This window comes from Rhamphochromis sp. 'chilingali' (genome assembly GCF_963969265.1).
Source record: "Rhamphochromis sp. 'chilingali' genome assembly, chromosome: 18".
In the NCBI taxonomy this organism is placed as follows: domain Eukaryota; kingdom Metazoa; phylum Chordata; class Actinopteri; order Cichliformes; family Cichlidae; genus Rhamphochromis; species Rhamphochromis sp. 'chilingali'.
In genome coordinates, this window is record NC_137945.1 from 21,034,824 (window position 1) to 21,057,248 (window position 22,425).

Sequence of the window (22,425 nt, forward strand, 5' to 3'; positions counted from 1 at the left end):
CGGGTGAAAATGGAGATTCAAAGGCTCAGAAGATGGGTCGATAGCGGCAACAAACTATTATGTTCCCTCACAGCGTGTCTCTTTTGCTGCCAAACGAAGCTGCTGTTATCACAAACAATAGCAAAACTATGACTGGATGGACTGAAGGACTCTCAGCAACTAAGTGAATGTCACTTTAATAGATTTTACAAATTGTTCTTCACCTTTTCCCTTTAAGCTGTATGTTTTTAATCAGCTTGAGAAATGGAAAAATAAATTAGTAAAGTTCCTAAAATTCCATTACTGATAATAAATGTGAAAATTAACAAATGTCTTTGCTTTTCAAACTATCCTGTAGGCATGTATTGTGCTATAATATGCAAGAAAGACATATATTGTAGAACTTATTCAATAAAGGAATCTGAGAAAGTGCTATGGAAGAAAAACGGCAGAGATGCCGGTATTTGTGTTGCTTAAGCAATGTCAGTGAAGAGAATTAAGTTTTAAAATGATGAAAGTTAAAATTGGGCAGCTTTGAATGCTCAAAAATGCAAAGCATTATGTTAGCGTGACCTTTGTAGTAACGGTGTAGAGAGCACACAAAGCTAGCCCTCTGACCTTCTACATAATGGCAGATAAGTACTTTGATGTATAATAAGCCATAATTACTTTTCTGTGTGTAAAATCCACTCAGAGGAGAGAATATTGATAGAAGCCTGGCCGTAACTAAAATGGAACAATGACTTAAGGTCACTACATCAAGTGGTGGTGATGTTGTTAGTTCCTCCTATAATAAAGTTTTCCTTTTTTAGGCAGTTTTTCCAAAGACCCAAAAGCAATAGTTCATTATCTGTCTCAAGGATAGATTCTAATTCACATTAAGGAAGAAAAGAACACTGTAAAATTGCTAAAATTACAGAAGATATATATTAAAAACAAAGACAAGAGGCCTTTTCATGTGCAGAGGAATTTTTGGCAACCAGAGGAGGTTTAAGTCAGCCACAAAAAGAGCCCTCCAACCCTTGATCATGTAATAAAATTATTTTCTGAGAGGTTTTTGGTCTTTTTTAGTCAGGCATAATAGCATTTTTGTTGATCGAATGAACAGAAATAAGAGAAAAATGCATCAATTTTTGTCAAATAAGGTAACAAGGTAACTTTGCCTTCAGAGTACGCAGATCAGTCATGCTTACTGCCATGGCTAGTCACCTCTTGTAAGCCCATTCTGAGCCAGGAAAAAAAAAGCACTGGGCGCAGTTACATCTGTGTCAAGATGAAGCCATTTATAAAATCTTACAGCCAAAACACGATCATGGTTCTGTCCAGCTCCCCTTTGCAAATCCTCAATGGTCTGAACAAGCACCTGGATGTGGTCTGTGAGGTCATTCACGTAAGACTGCAGGAAGTCCACTTTCTTCTGTAAGAGCAACAGTACAACAGGATAAGATAGTGGTTAATTATTGTGGTTTAATAAGCTGACAGTTTATATGTTTAATTAGTTGCTGAGTACAGATTATGGTAATTGTTAGGCCCCGGTCATACAGGCCTAGAGACTCTCTGGGACAATGTGAATACTGTAACAGATTAGTGAGTGGCTGGCCTGAGTTGGTGGCCATAAACAGGGCAGAGTAAGATTATTATTAAAATATCCAATAATAAAAAGTTCATTAAAAGTCAAAATGATGAATCCCAATATGGGAGTGTGCACAAACACTAACCACAGTGCAGTTAAGCAACATATATCCCCTCAATCCAGCATGTCACTTATAAATGTAGTACTCCTTCTTGGTGTTAAAACAGGGACTATATCCCCAGTGACACCTCACAGGAAAGGCAAGAGATCCAGGCAAACACAAAATAATAATGTGTTTCTTATTTAGTTGCATCTTACCCGTCTTTAGAGCAGCTGAAGAATCTGATTTAGCATTGAAACACATTAAATGATGATCAATTGTATGGCCGGGCAGGTTGGGGGTCTCTGTAACTTTCTGACAAACTGAAGAAAATACATCTAAAGACAACAAGTGCAAAACATGTTGGTGGTGAGATGTCCACAGGCTCTCATTCTATCCCAACAAGTACCCGAGACATATAAAACAGTCGAAGAACGAGCCAAAATACAACAGCTTATAAAAGAGAATAAGAAACAGAGAGATCGTCAAAAGCCACCAGTGACTATTTTGATTCTACTTACATTAAGTCAGTAAGCCTTATTGTTATTATGGCACTGTTTGAGTATCTAAATCCTTGACATATTTTATTCACTGAGCTGGTTGTGACATTTAAAACTTTTTTTTTCTTTTTCATTTTCCAAAACCTTTATATAATGCTGAATACGCCAGACAAAGAGGCCAGATCCTTGTGGCTTTCACACAGAAGCCCACCTAAGATTCACAATAGATGACCTCTGCCCTCTATCACAGGAAAAGGAATACTTAGTGATCATGCACTCAAAGTGTAGGGAAGACTCAAGAAGGCATTTCAATGTTCAGATTTTATTACTTACAAAAACTGATAACCTAACCGTATTCTTTATTTTCTTATTCCAGGTTAAAAAAAAAAAGAAGCCTGTGCACTTAGCTTAAGGAGCTTTTGCAGTTTTCCAGATACCCTACACATACAATGATTGTCCCTCCGATAAAAGGAAGTGCCACAAACCTAAGAAGTATATTGCCTTAGAGGACCACCTGTACATCTGTGCTGAAAAACATCTGTCCCCTACAGCCAAAAGTAAATAAGCAGTTTATACTGTCCCCTGATGCATAACATTATACTGATGTTTAGCTTCAGGGAAAGTAACTTTACAAAGATGGCAAATGTGACAGTACGGTAACATTCTAGGGTTGACATTGTTTGTTTGTTGTTGTTGTTGTTGTTTCTTACTTACTTTTCACTTTTGGAAAAGCTAGCTATGATAAGTGCCCTAAAGCATAAGAAAAAAAATGAATTCTTGAACTGGCAGGTTGCTCAAACATTTCAACATTTTAAGAAACATCATAAACCTACAATGGGTTCATGCAATAATGGATGTTGTATTTTCAGCAGACACGCTTTATGATTAAGTGTCCCCATCAACCTTTAGGACTTGGGAGCTCCTGGGTTCTGAACATCATAACCTTGTTAAGCTGGCCCTTGACTGGGGCCGGCTGACCATAACCTATTCTGAAACCTTGTTATTTTTGCTTTGATGCACAGTCCAGCTCACACGAGCTACATTCTGTTGCTAAAAGATGTTACATGACGATCCCGATGATTAGAAACCTCTCTTTTTTAAATATGAGTGTGGCTCTGTGTTCCTGATCTCTGCCGCTCAGATGGAAACATAATGCAATTTGCCACCTGTTACAAGTGCTGCGGCTTTATGAAAGCACCGCTGCGCTTCCTCCTGTCATTTGTCTGACAAGACAGAGGTCATCTTCTGATGTTAGAGTCAAGGTGGACAGGATGCTGTATGATTTGTAATGGATGGATTATAGCCTAATGACAATAGATGTTAGCCTAAATCTAAACATGCTGTAGAGACTGTGTCTGCTAACCCGTACTTTATGCAATTGTCTGAACCCATAAAAACAATCTTTCACAATCCAGGGTCCAGACTACTGGAAGGGCGTGTGCAGAATCGTCATTAAGACGACTAGCATTTGTTTCCAATGTTAATAGGAAAAAACACGATACTATTAAGGAGCTCTTTATTTTAAATAAATGGGTTGGATTCGTGTGTTTCAACGTAGCTGTATAAAGTGCGAACAGAAAGTCTGGATTTATTATTTCCCTCAAGAAATCTGATGCTACACTTCTTAACTTTGTCCTTTAGTTACCGTAAACCGGATGTTACGCCAGGACTAACAATAATGGCAGCGGTGGGATTCGAACCCACGCCTCCAGAGAGACTGGAGCCTAAATCCAGCGCCTTAGACCGCTCGGCCACGCTACCCACAACGTGCATTTCACATGTGGCACAACAACTACTCACCTGTGGTAGTTCTCCCCTTCTACTGGTGTCCTCCTCCAAGCATCTTAACTTCAGCTCGTGAAGCCCTCTGAACTCGTTTAGTAGTTCTTTAATAATGTTTAGCTCTGTTTCGGGACTCTGATTGGCTACTATGAGCTCTTTTTCACCTGAGCAAGAAGACAGGTGAGAAGCGTGACTAAGCGTTTCCGACAATGTTGAGCTTTTCCTTGGCTGTGCGCAAGCTGCACGCATTGCTCCAAGAAGTTCCTGCAACCTATTTCCTAAGTCAACTGCATAAAGGCTTGCAAAAAGCTAGCTAAAAACAGTCATAATCTCGGTTTGGTAAAATCTTATAGTTTAGGCAAGTACACGGTAACCTGGAAAAAACAAATCAAATCCAGATCCCGGCACTTTGAATGAACTTGACATTTAAGACTGAGTAAATAATTGCCGTGGCTTTTCTTAACAAGTTGGTCGCTATGTATCGTTGCTACAACTGAGGAGTTTGAATTATTTTTCCCCAGACGGTATGCAGGTTTTAACAAGTGCTTTGGCGCTACGCTGTGCGATTGGCTCATTTTGATCACGGGTTTCTAAAACGTGACGTACACACCCGCTACTGGTGAGTTTTCTTTAGGAGGCGGGATAACGATGTACAACCCGGAAATACAAGTGCTGTTGACATTTCAGGGAAGACTGGGTTACATTGAGTTCGACCCCGAGAAGCGATGGGTAAATATATGAATATATGACTTCATTACCCTGCTGAAAAAACATAAGCCTGCATTATTTTCTTCTATGCCCACATGAAGCTCAATAGCGGCATGTCTGCTTTTTTCCCCGAGCTGTTAAGGCTCGTCGTCACATGTTATCAGCTCCTCGCTGCTGTATCAGTATTTTGTCTGTGTTAGCCGCTTGCTTGTCCCCCCTCTTTTCCTGCACGCTTTCATTTAAAATCGTATCGATTGTTGATGGCTGTTGATGAGTATAGTGACCACTGCATAGTGTTCAATCAGCCAGCCGTTTTTGAATTAGTATTCATCGGGAGTCTGGTTCAGGTGTGTATACCAGCTGAAACTTTGGATGGTAACCTTGTGACTGTGTGCACCTTCAAGAGTATGTTGTGCAACTCCGCACATAATTCCATTATTCCCCTAAATAATCAGTGCCAGAGATCAAAACCTTCCACATTGAGATTCAAGGCAAAGTTGATCTTATTGATTTTCAGGAGACTACTCACTTCATTTCTCTCATCCCAATCATCACTGCTCTACTCTTATCTGTCTCTTGGTTATATCTCTCTTTTCCAGTGGCTTTGACTGTATGGCTCTCACACTCTCTGCCAAAACCTAATCCCTCCTGTGATTATCACATAATGCTCTTGCCTTATTATCAAAATGGAGCAGATTTGGGTTTTGTTGTTGTTGTTAAAGACTGATGGGCTCAAGCTTAAAAAAATGTTTAAAAAAATTAAGCAGACAACGCTATTATGAGGAGAATGTGGACCGGCTGATTGCATGAGATTGTGGTGTGGTGTGATGTGGTGTGTGTGCCTCTGGAGCCAAACACTTACTTTGATGAGTGTGTTTTTTAAGGCAGTCGCACAAGTTAAACTAGGCTGTGATCTCACTCTGGGGTCATAAGGTTATTTTATACAGTTTCCAGATGAAGGCAAGTCTTAAAGGCACTATAATTATCAGTGCATATTTGGAGGGGGGAAAAAATCAATCCAACATTAATTTATTCCACAGTCTAAAAGCTACAATGTATAGTGTCAATCCTTTTAATGAATTTTGGAAAAAGAATGTTCATATTTGCAATTTAAAGTAATAAAAGATTAGCATTACTGTTCAATCTAAATTTTACAAGGTCAAATAGACTAAAAGGAACTGGAAGGCACAAAGATTTCCATTTTTTACATATGTGTTGCTGGAGCTCCAGCATGCTAATCTAACTATAATATAGTCTATATTTCATGTTTAGTTGTCTGATAATAATATATAATGTGTAAATTACTAGAAGGTATTTTGTATTACTTTTGAAGGAAATCAACCAATCACACTTTGAATTAGACATGCCGAATGAACTCTTACATGTAGCCCCAGCACCATGAGTTTGATTGACAAACACATCCTGCAGTAGCCCTCGCATTCCTGTAGATTTTATTGGCTTGTCCTCAGTTAACCATCACATTTTTTTCCCTTTTTGTTTTTTTAAAAAGCTAAAATGTTTACTCTTTTATTGTCTGTGTTTTTTCATGCATAAAGAGAGGTCAAGAAATGTGCAGATCAAATATTCCTGAGGATAACACTTTTTATTTGCATGAGTTGCTCTCTCATTGACTCCTCTGAAAGACACAACTTTGGTTCTCTCATTTATTAGCCATTCTGCTTTTTTTTTTTTTTTTTCGCATTCATTGTGCCTCTCTCTGTGCTCTAAATGTTTCATGACTTTTTAAGTTGTTTTTCTGCAAACCCTTGAACTTATTACTCATACAGCCTTAGCATACTCAACCTTGTACTCATGAAATCAATTAATTCTCTTAAATAATTCACCTTCTGAGCAAACCAGATTAAGCGGAGCACATTTTTTGTGTGTCAGATGTGGTGTTCTAACTGATGTGTAATTTTTTATTTTATTTTTTTTCCTCTCCTTTTTTTTTGTATTCAGGCATTAACTTGGCTCCTACCCCAATGGCTTGGAGTTTTGGGTGATTAGAGAAAGAGGAGAGCCTTGATAAAGCATTAGTGTGTGACGCACACACAGCCCTAAGACCCCTCTGTGCATCTGCACACATTCATTTTTCATGAAACAGACTCATAACAATTAGTCTGGTTACCGCCTGGGTAATCTTAGTGTCCCCGTAATGCCTGTGGTCTGCTGTATGACATCACTCTCTTAAAAGTTCTAAATCTGACATTCTCATCCGTTTTCATAGTGAGGACATTAGCAAGCCTCGGCTAATAGGCCCCGCACTTGTTTCTGGCGAAAGAAGGGCAATAAAGCGAGGGAGCAGGAACGAGAAGGGGGGGGGGACTGACTGACTGGAGCGCTCAGAGAAATAGGTTTTATCCACCAGAGCTTTTACACAAATTAATTTACATGAGCGAGAGAATAAAATGTAAAGTTGTAATCCAGCATGCTTTGCCAATGCATAGCCTATTTCTCGCTACAAGCATCATAGAAAGCCAAGTGAACATTTATGCATTATTTCAGCAAATACATTATACTAACAACCACAGCTAAGTGGTTAGGAATCTCAGCGCTACACCACACGAGGGGCTACATCCAGACTTCTAGCTGTGCATTTTCCAACCGGTGTGCAATGAGCACAGAAAAAGCAAAGTGCAATCCCCAAGAGACGTTCACCTTCCCAGCATCCCCCCCACAGCCTTTGGTCCCCTTGTCCTAAACAGTCTCACACCTCCCTAGACACCAAAGCCAAGGTCAAGAAGAAAGTGAGGCCTTCCTCTGTCTATAGGGTATTCCCTGGATGCCCACACCTCAGTAGGGCTGAACCACGTATGCTTCAGAAATGTTCCCTCCTCCATGATTGTGTCTGTCTCAAGGTCAGCTCCTAGGGAGAGGTTTGAGCTTATCTGCCCACCTACCCACGCTTTATTTTCCCTCTTTGGCTATCGTTTCCCCAAGTTTTTTTTTTCTTTCACTATATCAGTAGACATTAGCTCACAGTTCCCAGTTGGCGGTTTCATGACGCTTTGTCTGACGTATCCATCTTTGTCTGTGTCTTTGCCTATCCGTCTTTTTTTTCGTTGGGTAGCTGTCATTACAGCCCATTGTCTAGTTTTCAGAGGACCCAGTGCAGCTGCAAGGCTTCAGACTGATGCGCTGTATGCTTTTGTTGCCTCATCTCTCCTTCCTCACACTGGTCATGGCCCCTTTTGCCTTGAAGCGGTGTTGCACTGTGTTCCGTGTTAGATTGGATATTGTTGTTGTTGTTGTTGTGGTTGTCTGTAAGCTATGGCAGTCAGCCTTGAGTCAGTGCGCTATCTTTGTCTGAACAAGATGCACAAGCTATGGAAACAAGGGGAAGGGAAAAAATAAAATAAACGCTCATATGACCTGAATCAAAATACCCTTTAACATACCCCGGAAAATGTTTTGAAAACATTTTTCACTGCTCTGATAGAACAGCAAGACCTCAGAAATATCAGGTGATTTTTTTTAAATTTTTATTTTTTCTGTTGTTTTTTTTCAACGACCTCTTCTAACTTGCCTTCTGACTCTCTTGGTTGTCAGTTATCAACTCTCCAAAAGAGGGCATTTAGTCTCATAGTTAGTTGGATGGCTGACCCACAAGAGAATTATAAAGTCAATATATCATTGTGTGTGTGTGGGTGTGTGTGTGTGTGTGAATACATCATGGAAGGAGTCTCTTTGCTCATATCCTTGTATATTTTTTCCTTGTGCGTGCAAATGCTGCGCTGTCTGTCCTCTCACCCACACCGTGTCATTACTCTGTAAACACTGGCATTGACTGTGACTTTTGACTATTACATAAGGAACATGGATTTCCAGCTGTCCGCGGTAAAAGCCCTGTAAATTCAAATGCTTAATTTTTATAGGCAGCCCGGCATTGACTGAAGTGTCTGCTTGTTATATATTTGGCAAGTGCTGCAAGTCTGAAGGGAAGCTGTCAATAGCAATCCCAGCTATTGATATGGCAGTGGGCAGGAGATGTTACTTGGCCCCCAACTCCAGCATCCCTCTGATCCCTCTACATCATAATTACATTAATATTGACAGACCCTTGACAATAGTCACATTACTATTGATAGGTGGTTGTCAATACTGTGTTTCCCCAAATAAAACATATTCATTCATAACTTGTAAACTGCTCGATAAAAGGCTTTGAAAAGACTATTGGACCCGGCCGGGTTTACTCTCCTGAGAGAGCTGCTGCTGTGACGGGGATTTCCACCACCTGGCGGTATATTTGCGTGCGTGTGTGTGTGTATATGTGTAACGGTGGGCTGATAGATTAAGTTTGCGCTGCATTAGAGCTCTGCATAGATCAAGGCTATGCTTGACATACATACATAGTCTCTCACACACACATGAGGACACATAATCTGCTCATTTTCTCCCATCAAGGGAAAAAACTTTCAGATTAGGCTAAACAAATAGTGCCTGTTTACTGGTTAGCAAACACACTCAGACTACGTCTCTTGCTCTTTCCCTTTTTTCTTCTTCTTCTTTTTTTAATCCAAACTCTATTCCCGTCACAGGCGAGGTTCTAGTCACCAAACATGGCAGCATTTCAAATACAGCTCAATGAATTTGTCATACCTGCTTACTTTAGCATGAATTCACTCCTTTCATTCATTTGCTAATTCTAACTTAGTTGGACCGTGTATCCTAGCCCTATTGAAACATCTTGAATACACAGATGGTTGTGTGCACCACCACAATAAACCCAAGATTTGCCTGCGCACGTTAGAATTTTATTTTTTTCACCTCCTCAAAACGTCTAAAGTGACCATCATCTCTCTCCTTCTGTCAAAACTGCCATATTTACCCGGCTGAAATCTCTTTTAAAGCCTCGTGACAAATCCTGTTCGGCGAGACACAAAAGTCACTGTCAAAAAAAGGCCTCTCTGTCTCTCTCTCCCTCTCTCTCTGTGGCCTTCGTGCTCTGTCTCTCCCTGCATTAGTTAGTCTTTCACTTCTTTAAGTATTTCATTTGAGGAAATGGCAGATAAAACTGGAGAACTGTGAGCGGTTTGGAAACGTATGCAGCACTAAATAGCCCTGATGTCACAATGGCGAGATCCCATATGGAGTCGAATCGAGGGGAGAGAAAATTGTTCCACATTTGGCAGATGTTTACGGTGTACCAGAGACTGTGCCGTTAGCCTAATCCCTAGTGATGTGATTTGTACACACACCCCTATCTCTAGAGGGAGCGGGCACCAGGAGCCCCTGGGCTTCTGCTCCTGTGTGTGTGTGTGTGTGTGTGTGTGTGTGTGTGTGTGTGTGTGCAGGGGGGATTGTGTGTTTATATGCAGGGGAAAGCAGTCTAAGACCCCCTGCTCCTCTGCATGGCAAGGCTCTAAGGTTGCATTAAGGACGGGTTTTACATGTGAAAAGTGATTTCCCTTCCTGTGTATAAAGACAAAATGACCTTCCTAACAGGATGGGCTTCACCTCCGGAGCCTCAGCCCTCCCAATGACCGAGTTGTCCTTTTAATGGTTGAGCCTTGGTGTATATTATGTTCATGATTTGAATACATTAAATATGCTATTGTTTATACATTAATAACGTATTAACTGATGTAAATGCTTTAAACATTTATCAGTGTTGGGGGGAAATGACCTTAATAAACGACTGTTTTTTGTGGGGGTTTTGGCTTTTTATCTGATTTCGGCCTGTATTACATTCAGTCCTTTTTTTTTATTCTTCCATTTCTGTTTTTAAAGCATGTCTAACCATTTGCATGTGGCTGTCCTTGTTCACTCCAGGAAAATGTCATTTTCACAAAGTTTGCTTTGTCAGAGTAATATTTGGTGAATCATAGTATCATAATATCTAAGCCGGATGGGCCAACATGAACAGAAACTACATTCAGGCTGCAACAAGAGCCCAGTCACTTTGTCTTTTTTTCTACTGATTAAAATATTGAAAAGAACATGTTGATATGTCCTTACTGTTTTCTGTTTTTTGGGTGTTTGTGTTTTTTCAGCAGGGTTGGGAAGTGAGAATGACCAGAAAAAGACTGCTAGAAGTCACGGCCCCCACTTTGATATGAACCCACAGACCCCGGTACTGCGTATCAGTCAGCTGGATGCCCTCGAGCTAGACTCAGCCCTTGAGCAGCTAGTGTGGACTCAGTTCTCGCTGTGCTTCCAAAACTGCCGCCCAGGCTTCCTCACTCCTCTGGAGCCTGAACTGAGGGTTTTGCTTCATTTGCTCCTATGGAGGTTCACACTCTATTCTAACAGTGCCACGGTGGGGCAATCTTTACTGAGCCTGCGCTACCACAGCAAATTTTCCCTGTCTCCCCGTTACAGGCCTTTATCCCCCAGGCAGAAGTTAGGTCTGGCCGTGCTCACTGCAGGGCCCCTCTGGCTCCAAGAGCGTTCCCACAGGCTGCTGCCGTACTTGGGTTTGAGTTCACAAGGATCTGGGTCTGAAAGAGAGAGCGGTTTGCTCCATCAGGGTCTCCGTAATGCGCTGACGCTTGTTGCTGGTATTGTTAAGTTCACAAATCTGATCAACTTCCTTGTGTTCCTAAGGAATGGCCGGCATCCCATCCTCGCTGAAAGAATCACAGGAGCTCAGACGGTTTTCAGTAAGCCAAATGTGGCCCGGGAGGTAAACTACAAGTTCATGAACCGAGAACTACTTTGGCATGGCTTTGCAGAGTTTCTCATCTTCCTGTTCCCACTGATCAATACAAAGAAACTGAAGGCAACAATACTGTCTGCTGTGTTTGGGGGGGAAAGTGCAAGCGGGGAGGGAGCAAGGGAAGGGCAAGAGTTGTGGAAAGAGTGTGGACTGTGCGGAGAGTGGCCAACCATGCCTCATACGGTGGGATGCCAGCACGTTTTCTGCTACTACTGCATTAAAAGCCACAGCATTGCCGACCCTTATCTCACTTGTCCCAAGTGCGGGGCAGAAGCAGGGCAGCCCAAGCTGGTCAAGCTGGAGGTGGAGATGACTGACAGGTGATAATCATCTCACACACAGAAGAAATGAAATGAAGTTGCTATGAAATTTCAGCTGGCTTTTGTTTGGTTTTGTTTTTAAAGGTTTTGTCATGTACAAGTTTATAATTAGACTTATCTCCATGATGTCTTTTCTGAACACGCATCAGCCTGTGATGTTTAATGTATATGTGCACATATTGACAGTCTGCTGCCCCTTCTGTTTTTCCAACTGGACTTTGGAAGGAACTATTTGTCTTTGGTGCACTGGACAGACTGCAGAGAACGACACAGAGCATATATTTGATGAGTGAACGTGTTGATTTATGCTCCAAATTGGCTCTGTGTTGACGTGTGTGTATGTATGAGTGTGTGTGTGTTTGTTGAAATGGGAATATTTGTTCTGATGAAAAATGCAAAAAGTCAGCTGAATAAATAATGGGAGGAATTTCTGATGCCTCTCATCATGGCCAAATTAGCATTTGTTGTGTATTTTGTGCCTAAATTGTATTTCAACATCATTAAAATTGATAGAGTGCTACCTCTTGGGTGTTTATTTAGTTAAGTGGAGGAGAGAGAGATGAGGGAAAGTTATAACAATCAGCACACTTCTCTCTAGACAGGCCGGTCGTTCTAACTCCCATTATCCGTTTTCACAGCACCCCAACATGCTCAAGATCAAGGGGGCAGCCGGGGGCTTGGATTGACTCACGCACACACACTTGACAGCCAGCCTCTCTTTTCCCTTGGCCTTTCTCTCTTTTGCTGCATTTCCATCTCTCTCTTTCTGTAATCTCCAGGGCCCTCGCCCCTATAAGACTGTAGTAAACTGTACCAAAACCCTGGCAGTCGTCTCCTTCCTCGCAGGCGAATTACTCTCTAATCCCTGTAATGAGTCCAAAGATGCTTATTTATGCTGGAGTTAACCTCTACCAGTGAGCCCAGCCCCGGGCCAAACTCACCCCAGCTGAGTGAAGCCTTTCCTGGGCTGACAAGACAGGAGCGGGGTGGGGAGGCTACCTCCTAACTCTCCTTCCCACCCCCTCCTCCCTTCCCAGGCTCTGATCACTAGTACTTAATTGCTGATTGCTGAGACGATCAATCGGAACTGCAGGCGTGATAGAAAGCCTATTGCCAAGGAGCTCGTCTCAAATCTACCAGCTCAGAAAGACATTTGCACTCAGATGAGGTTAATGTTTCCCTTGGACAGAGAGGGTAAACTTAAATATCTGTCCTTGTGTGGTATATGAATTCCCTGAAGAATACTAGCTGGTTGCACTGGAAGGGCTCATTTTAAATTATTTATTACTGACCAATGTGATTTTGATTTCTCCCAGTGTTTCAGCAGGCCTTTAGAGTATATGTCCTTGGTGGTAATGCAAGGCCAAAATTAATTATTTTGTATGTGTTTGTGTGGTTTGGTTTTTTTTAGAGCACCTACAGAAATACTGAGGTAGCCCTTCACCAGAATAAAATAAAATGTACACCTTGGAGGAGGGGGGGCACGTTCTACATGATTAGTTTGACATTATGTAAAAAACACAGGGCTCATCACATGGATACTTGAAAGTCCTACTTTACATCAAGGACATTTTGACTAATGAATCCAACACTAATGCATATAAAGTCAGGGACAGGAGAGAGTTGTCAATATTTTATGCACTGCATTACATTAATGTGCAGCAAGTCCCAGGAAGTGAGATTAAGGAGATGTTTGAGATTAAGGATGCATATATGATCAACCTTAATGCCACTGGGACACCGGGTCATTGTCTTTACATTCAGACATACTTAAAATCCCAACCTTTTCACTGACATTACTCTACAACTCTAATTGAAGTCCCCCAATCCCCAGGAAAGTGAAAAGATAAAGAAGAAACACTGTATTAAAGTCTATTAATTGAGTTAGGCCATGGATTGCATTAGTTGGAAGTTGGAACAGGGCTCTGGACTTACGGAAGGTAGCTTGGGCTCAGTTAAGCCTATCTGTCTTTGGATCTCTTCTAATTCACAGGCTCCATGTGGAGAAGAAAAAGAGGAAGAAGCCCAGATTCCCAGCGGCTATGCAAAGCAATCTGCACATTCACACGCAGCCATTTAGGGAGCAAATTGGCCCTGTGCCCCCTCTGACGATGGTTTTAAGAGAAAGGGAATTAGGGCGTTGAATCCCTAACTAGATCTTCTCCTTTGATGAGCCTCTTCATCCGCCTGTCCCTCATCTCCATTTCTTTGATGTGAGGCGTTGATTTTCCTGATTAAATAGTTTTTAAAGTAAAAAGCTCTTCTCTGGGCTCTGTAATACTGGGTACTTTACTTTACCTATTGTAGGTCCGTTTGTGTGCATGCTTGTTGAATGGTCCATCTGTGGTATTCTTTAATTGGAACAGAGCCCTTGGCTTGCAGATAATAATAAGGGTAGTACATGCATATTTTTCTCTGAGAAAGAATGTTATCATTTAAGCTTATGTCTGGCTTTTACCTCTTCATTTGAAATGGCTAGAAGGACTCATCGAGCCCTCTGAATTGCTAATTAAATTAAAGAGTAAAAACACATGTGCTTTTTCACTTCAGCTGAATTCCATCTCCGATCCCTATGCTGCTGCTGGTGAAAGCTTTTACCTGCTTTTCAACAGGTAAGGGAATTACATCCCTCTTGTATTGGGAGATATTTCCAACAACTGACAATGCTTTTAAAGAGTGAATGACATTATTTTCATGCCAAGAAAAGATGAAACAAAGCTGCAGCATTTATTTGATTTTTGACACCTGTGTTTTTTTTTATTTGTTGTTGTTTTTTTCTCGTGGCATGTCCAATATGTCAATAGGAGTTACAAGTATCTCATATTTCATCTATTCAATAAAAGACATGCCAAACATAAAACAGCAAAATTCCTCCAAGGTAGTGAAATCCTAGGTGTGCTGAAGTTCAGGGCTGCAGCCGCTGCAGGTACCTGTATTATGAGAGTTCTTTCAACACCTGCCGGGCTTTGGATACCACCGGGCCCAATTATCTTAGTCTGCCTCTTCTTCTTAACCACCTCTTCAGTCTAACAGGTCAGGGGGACAATCAATCACACCTAAAATAAGGAAGTAATTTCCTGAGCTTTTATCATGGTGTTGAGGTTTTGTCGGGTTGCATTTCACACCTAAAGAAAGACGAGGCAGTTCTGCTTTGGGAATATATATATATTTATAAAATTGGCCTTTTGTTTTTGGTTCTGAAGACCCAGGATAATTTGGGTTTTATATATATATATATATATATATATATATATATATATATATATATGACGTATATGTACAAACCAATACTTACTGCACAGAAGAGCAAATGCAAAGATCAAGAAAATACACAAAAAAGTATTCTATCTTATGATGCATGTCGATAAAGGTTGTGCTACTTTATTACTTTAAAAAGCTGTATCCTCCTCCACTGCATCAGAAATGCGCATCTTGCTCAGAGCATGCATGCAGACAGTCAGGGATGTGGTGGGTGTGTTCTTGTAAACTCAATATTACATGCTTTGATATACTGCGTATCTATTTTTTTTTTTTTAAATCTACCTTCTTCTTTTTTTAAAGTTGGACATTTTGTGCTCATACTGTAATTAATATATTTTTTCAAATATTCTCCAAGCTAATTGTGCTCTGGCATACATTACAAGCCCAGTATTTTCTTTCTTTTCTTTTGAAGGACAAATATTAAACTGCAGTGGTTTAAAACGATCAGAGACTTATATTTGAGATTCAAATATAACAACCAAGTAATTCGAATTTTCTGGATTATATTTTACATCCACTTACTTTTAAACTTTGGTTTAAAATGGAGCACTGTAACAAAAAATAATTTCCCCCAGGGATCAATAAAGTATTCTGATTCTGATTCTGATTCTGATTACTTAAAAAAAGATCAAAGCAACCTTACCGTACCTGTCCTGTGATTGGATGCTGGGACAGGTGTAGCAGAGATCTGGACAAATGACCTGAGGGTCTCATAATGGGGGATTATACTCTGGTGTGTTGTGTGCCTGCGGTAGCATCTTTCAAAACCAAGCCCGTTTTTATGTTTGTGTGCGTGTGTGTGTGTGTGTGTATATACATCTTCTAGGCTGTGCATGCGTGCTTGGGCCATCTCTGTCCTCCTACTGATGTCTAGAACAGACTAAATGGGCAATAATCTGCACACATCCCTCCAGATGTCCCAGTGAATTTCCTGTGGCTTAAGGCACCAGCTGAGCTCTTTGGAAGTCTCGATAACTTCTGCAAATGTGATTGAACCTCTGCTTCTTCAGGAATTTGGTGCAGGACACATTGTGCTTATTCCAATTTCCCCTCAAAGGGATGAAAAAGTGGGAATGTGCTTACTTCGAGTACTAGATCACCTATTGGTGCAATATTTCTCTTTTTAACAGGAATTCTACAGCAGGATGTTGAATATGTGGTGTGGTTTTGAGGTTGGACTGAAAACTATTCCTTTAATTATAAGATGGATATAATGTTTAGACTTGATTGATCTCTGGTAGAGATTGTTAAAACTAAGACTATACATGTGTTTCCATTAATATCCTCTTTTGTTTTTTGTTTTAGTTGCAGATGTTAGCTGTCAGCAATAAAACAACATGGTGAGGTAAAAAAAGAGCTTTCCCCTCAAATGTCAATCAAATTTAATACTCAAGGCCCTAAATAGGAACCACCAAACACATGGTGCAAAAACAGCATGAATATCTGATCATGTCCTGCAAGCCTAACTAGATATTTAAAATCACTGGGCTAGATCTTGAGCCTAGTTAAAGAGGAAAATATGCAAAAACACAACAGTATAAGCATTTTCCTGGAAAGGAGTCTGATGTGGGGAAAGAGAAATCATGTAAAGATAGTATGGAGTTTCTGTCTGGGGGGAAGGTAACAAGAGGAATTTCTAAATTACATGTGTAGGCAACACTGAACAATGAGACAACAGCAGGCAGAAAAAGCCTAGCCCTGTTAAGTATGAGGCAGCCAGGTAATGACAATGTATTTGTGCATTTCAGCATCTCGGAATCTCCAGCTTGCCGGGGGAAGAAGGAAATATAATTTTTGTGGTTGCCATGGATACCTGCGTATGAAGGTTTTGCTGCGAGTCCCGACTCCTCGTGGAGATCAGTGAACCGCATGTGTCAGCCAGCATTAACCTGCTATGTCCAACAGATGCGCAGAGACAGACATGCACAAGACGGAATAATAAACACGCACAAACATGCGCATTAGGTTCCTCATCTCAGCATAAAGTACAATGCGAACTGCAGCCAGCTAGGCGTGCGCACACGGCTGCGAGCAGAGCTGTGCATTGTCAGAGCCGGTCTGGTGCTAGATACTCTTGAGTGAGCAGGGAGCAGTAAGCAGAAGAAGAAACACATGTAATGCTGTTCTGTTGTACTACATGAGGTGCAAGCGTCCGCTGTGGAGGGGTTTCTGTGTGTGATGTTGTCTAGCTCGTTTTTCACCGCTGTAATAACACTTACCTGCCATGCTTTCATGCCATACAATTCCCTGAATTTTTGGTAAAGTGCACTGATGATTTAATCATTGTTATGTGTTCATGTATGATGCTTTAGCTTTAAATTTAGAGTAGTCTTATGTGAACTAAATAAAGTACTGCTATTATTCCATTATAAATACTTGTAAAGCAAGAGTTCATTCTGGGGTGGCATGACTGTTAGGTTGCAGTGCAAGACCACTAATGTGAAGGTTGGTGGTTCAGTCCCTGGCTTCTCTAATATGTGTGTCTGCTGGCAAGATACTGAACCCTGTGTGTGTGTGTGTGTGTGTGTGTGTGTGTGTGTGTGTGATAACAAAATGTACTAAAAAGTAATGAGTGTGACTTTAGTGTATATAAAAACACCTTGAATGGTCAAAAAACCTAGAAGGCTGTTGGTCTGTACCTTGTAATGTGGGGTTTTAGTTGTTTGTTTGAATAACTTCAACTGAATCCTTGAAATAAAACTTGTGTTTACAAGCTGTTGGCTTTCCAAAAATAAGACTTTTGTGGTTTTTTGTGGCGCTAACAGATTACTAATACTAGATTGTTTTATAAGTAGATTGTTTTTAAATGAAAGTAAGGGGCATAAATTAGGATCACAGGTTTCCAAAATTCCAGCTAAGAATCAGCATCACAGCATTTCTGTTGCTTCCCAAACACGGCACACTTTTCTCTGCAGGCCCCCTACCAGACACTCTGGGCTCGTTGTCAAGTATTATGTTCTCAAGCGTTTGTGTTCGTCTTCTAAGCCAAGCTGCTGGAGTCCTCTTTGCCCCATCCGCAAAGGCCTACACAACGTTCAGCAGTCATATCTCTCCTTGTCTATCTGGGAGCCTGGCTTGTTTTCCCTCAAAGTCAAATTAAAAAGGTATGCCAGAAAAGAGAGCATATCTGCAATTCAGAACACATTTTTCTATCAGACAGGAGATATATTGCCGACTAAGTGTTGTCAGATGTTGGCAAATTCCACATATTTTTCATATCCGGCCCCCTGAAACTTGGGGCCGCTTTAAGACTCAAGGCATATCATGGACAAAGACTGCGTTTGACCTTAGGAGCACAGGCAGGAATGAACCAAATATTCATTCTGTTTTCTGCGAAAATATTTTCTCTGATCTAAATGCAATATCACCAGCCATAAATCATTTAGGAACTCATTTGGAAAACACATTTATTCGGGGGGAGGTGTTCATCAATAAATGTGGCTCCTGTGGAAAGTTTTATTTATATATTCAAGTATTCTGTAGATTCAGTTATTCATGTATTCACTCATTCACAAGGCCCAGTCAGTGGATTTGCTTTTGTCACCGTGTGTGTGTGTGTGTTTGTGTGAGAATGTGTGCGTGTGTACGAGAGACCTGAGGCATAGCCCTGCTCTGGTGCATGGCTAGTGCTGTTCCCCAGGGGGCTCTCATCTTTTACTGAGCCTTGACAGAAGATGGAGGCTGGGAGAGGGGTCCGCTGCATTAAAAAGCCTTTACCTAGTTCTGATTTATCACCCCTGCCTCACACACTCACAGACACACACGTGCACACAAACACACAAACCCCGCTTGCCAGCCCCACACCATCTCACCATTCCTCGTCGCAGCTCAAATCTACACTCTATCAAACGCATGGACATATAGATGCATGAGCACGCACAATCACATGCACAGAGTCCAAGGGACACACATTTGCACACCATCAAACACATACTCATTCCATCATAAGATGGCTGCCTTGGAGAAAAAGTGAGGGTGCAAGGCGCCGCACTGCACCGCAGTGGTGATTTTGCATTTTAATGGTACCCCCCCCTTCTTCCGCTCCTCTCTCCCCTCAGTTGGTAATTCTGGTGAGTCGCAGGCTGGTAGGCAGCAAGCCACCAGCTACCTCATCACAGGAAGACAGAGTGACACAATTACAGGACAGCATTTCCCAGGTACGTCACCTGCAAATGGTTACATTTGATTGTGACCGCCTCTGAGGAGGCAGCGCAGGAGAGCAGGAAAAGATGGGTTTTTTGCTTGCGTGTGCACCGGGGGATGAAGTAGATTGTAATTATGCAACAAAAAGAAAGCACAGAGTCTGTAGAGGACACCTATCAAGCATGAGCCTTTAACTGCGCATGAAGACAGGCACAAATAAAACAAAAATCTCACTCAATGCAATAAGTGAGACATGGACAAAGGTAAACACTGTGTTTAGCTGCATTACAAGCAGCGCAAAAAGATGCAGAAGTAAAACATGCACACATGCACACACACAAACACACACATAGAAAGCATAGCACTATGTCCTTGAGAGGGTCCAAGACATGGTAATCATATTCATTCATTCGTTCATACATATGGGTGGAATACATTTGCTCCATCTCTCCGCTCGAGTTATTGCATGAGTGCTGATAAAAACTCAGGACAAAGAGGAAAAAAAGAGAAAAGACACAGGGAATGAATTTGATCACTGAATAAAGACTTTTTCCCTCTAAACACACATTTATATGAGCTGACTGCACAAGAAGCTGCATATTTAGCGCTGCTAATTTTTATCATTGTGCTTTTTTGGTAAACCATAGTGAAATTGTCATCTCTACAGTCACGTTTCACCACAAACAAGACAGATAAGAGAGTTTTGGATTTTTGTCTGTGCAGATTTTCTGTTTCCAAGGCCCACAGTGTAGCCATTCACATAACAGAAAATATTTTGGGGGCTGCAAAGGTGTGAAGAGGCCAGCAGAGAAAATGGTAAAGCTGAAGTCCTTTGCCTTGTTGACGTTAATGTTAAGGATGTCTTATAGGCTTTGTCCATGTGTGTGCGATTAAAAGAGGCATCTGACGCTCGTTGGTGTGAAATTTATATTTGAAGCAAGGTCTTCCTCTTTCATGCGCAGGCTGTGTGTGTCTAATACTACATGCACATATTTGTGGAAGGAAACGAAGGAGGAGGAGGGGAGAGGTGGCTGGTAATGGAATAATTTCTCATTTCTTGCAATAGAGGCTGCTGGTATTAGAGAAATTATGATAAGTTCAGCCTGAAAATGGGAAGAAGTCATTTGTTTAACTTCTAGGTCTATGGATTTTTGAAATAGGTTAACATAACAACAATATGACAAAGAGAAACCTTTTTTTTGTCTGTGAAGATCAGCTGTCTGTCACCTCCACCACCCCGGTTCACGTTTTAATCTATGTTTTTATGTGAATTTGTCTGATTTACAGGATGCGTCAAGCCATTTAAAAGCAGTGACATTAGCGCTGGTGAATTGTGCCGTGTGTGTTCCAGTGTTTGTGCATATGCTGAGGAAATGGAGGGTGAGAGGAAGGCTGCTGCAGCTGTTGCCTCCAAAAAAAAACAGTAATTCATTGTTGGTCATGCTACAATCTAGATTACATTTCTCGCAGCTTAAAAGTGTATTTCCCCATAAATAGCAATCTACGACTCATAAAAATTCATTCTGCTTCAGCATAAACAATCCTCTCGTCCTCTCACCCTTGCATATGTGTATGGGTGTATATGTGTGTGTGTGTATTCATGCATTTGTCTGCACGGCATAAACAATCCCTTATACTCCCGTCAGGAACACAGAGTGATCCATCAGTTTCTCCACAGAAAACCAATTTCACTGGAGATGTTCAGTTTTTCTCCGACACACCACCTATCGTCGCAGAGAGACAAAAAAAGGGGGGGAGGATGAGAGAAGGACACTCACATACACAGAGTAGAGGCAGATAAAGAAGAAAAAGAATGGCGAGGAAATGAAAAAGGGAAAAGAGGTAGGAACTGAGCAAAACTGTAATGAAAAGATGGAGGAGTGAAAGGAAATATGAAAGACTCATCTCGATGTGTTTAATCGGACAGCCTGGTATTTGCCTTCTCATCAGTTCAATATAGTATGTTTAAACCGCTCATCTGTTGCTCTACACTCATATGCACTAGAAATTGACACATAGTGCCTGTCAAATAGATTTTTATATGAATGCTGCGGGAGGAAAAAAGTGACACAGTTTCAGTTTCTAAACAGTTGTGTTATAATAATACACAAAAGAAAAGACGAAAGACTGCAAAAAAAAAGAAAAAGAAATCCTCGCTTTTGACTTTGAGAGCTTGAAGTGTGGAATTATGAGCGAGGAACAAGGCATGCTTTGGCGGCCCAGTTTTCCCCGTGTTGAAGCGGGCAGATGACAGCATAATTACAGAGAGACATCTCATAACATGTGATTAAGCAAACAATGCATTTTGTCTCCTCCTAAGGTCCCCGTTTCTCTTTTGTCTTTATGCGTGTGTTTGTTGAATAGCTGTGTCGCATGCGTGTTTTTACGCCCACAGGAAGGAAAAGGCGGTGAATCCATACGCATACGCGAACATCTATATGTGGGCATAGTCGGAGGTATCGCATGCAGCCAAACAAGAAATGGACAACAGGCTAATGCATCTTTGCAGTAATGGGCCTAAGTTAAAACAAGATGAGAAAGGCCTTCATTTTAGAGGAGCTGCATTGGTACTAATGACTAGAGGGCCTCCAACTGCCATCTCAGCCTATTATAACTTGGAGATAGCTCTTCTGTGTTTTTAAAGATGAATGCAAATTAAAAAGCATTAGGCTACATTCATTTGCGGTCTTTGGCATATAGGCCACTTTTGGTCCGAGGGCCACTTAAGACTGCCTTATTTCTTCAAATGACCTTGAAATCAAAGAAAGAGCAAGTTTTAATGATTTAGAGGGCTCTTAAAGACTCGAAAGGAAAAGCAACACAGGGTCTCATTAAAAATTTCATTTAAACATTAAAAAAGCTTTTTGTTACAAATGTCCCTGCCAGGATGCTGAGTTGATACACAAAGAGGGCCTTAATAATAGCCAGCATCTGAGCCAATTTGATGTCAACGCATCTCCTCAACTGTTTGGCGGCGATTCCATAAATAACAAGGCATTCTCATTTGGTTGTTTTATCATTTTCTTTGTGCGACTCTGCGAGCTGTGGTGCATTGTGATTTTAAGAGCAGGGCATGTGAATGACCTGGGGATTGCACGGTGTCACTTCACATTTAGCTTCTATTTCCTCACCACCAGCTCGTCCACTGCACATGCTATGATTTCAGTTTGTGCGCGACCGTGAACAAAAAAAAGTGAGACATATTCCATCACCCCCTTAAAATTCCTTCATTCCCTCCTCCATTGCTCCCTTATTTCCCCAATGACTCAGCGTGCCTTGTAAAAACCTTAGCCTGGCAGCTCAGCACCCTTTAAAATGTAAAGTAATATAACAAAGCCTGACACAATGATCTCTATTACTGTGCTATTGTTTTAGAGGTCCGGTGAATGCAAAGAGAGCCG

The 22,425-nt window shown here is 41.2% G+C and overlaps 2 protein-coding genes across 10 annotated transcripts in view; one reads left to right on the forward strand and one right to left on the reverse strand.

Moving 5' to 3' along the window:
• The window catches only part of pmfbp1 (polyamine modulated factor 1 binding protein 1), a 93,496-nt gene extending 89,055 nt beyond the window's left edge, over positions 1–4,441 (reverse strand). For 7 of the 8 annotated variants that reach the window (XM_080864994.1, XM_080864998.1, XM_080864999.1 and 4 more), the window contains exons 1-2: positions 3,953–4,441; positions 1,277–1,396 (exon numbers count right to left, since the gene is read on the reverse strand). In XM_080864994.1, coding sequence (XP_080721120.1) covers positions 1,277–1,396; positions 3,953–4,183 — 351 coding nt within the window. In that variant the 5' untranslated portion in view covers positions 4,184–4,441. The remainder of the gene's footprint in view (positions 1–1,276; positions 1,397–3,952) is intronic. The other variant, XM_080865000.1, reaches the window with a different exon arrangement.
• Positions 4,442–4,591: 150 nt separating this feature from the next.
• pex2 (peroxisomal biogenesis factor 2) lies at positions 4,592–12,149 on the forward strand. 2 transcript variants are annotated; one of them, XM_080865194.1, is made up of 2 exons: positions 4,592–4,663; positions 10,636–12,148. In XM_080865194.1, the coding sequence occupies exons 1-2, from the start codon at positions 4,660–4,662 to the stop codon at positions 11,622–11,624; spliced, it is 993 nt and encodes a 330-aa protein (XP_080721320.1). In that variant the 5' UTR covers positions 4,592–4,659; the 3' UTR covers positions 11,625–12,148. The 2 variants fall into 2 exon arrangements, with proteins under 2 accessions (XP_080721320.1, XP_080721321.1); XM_080865195.1 differs by having other exon boundaries at positions 4,593–4,663; positions 10,639–12,149.
• Positions 12,150–22,425: the final 10,276 nt, after the last annotated feature.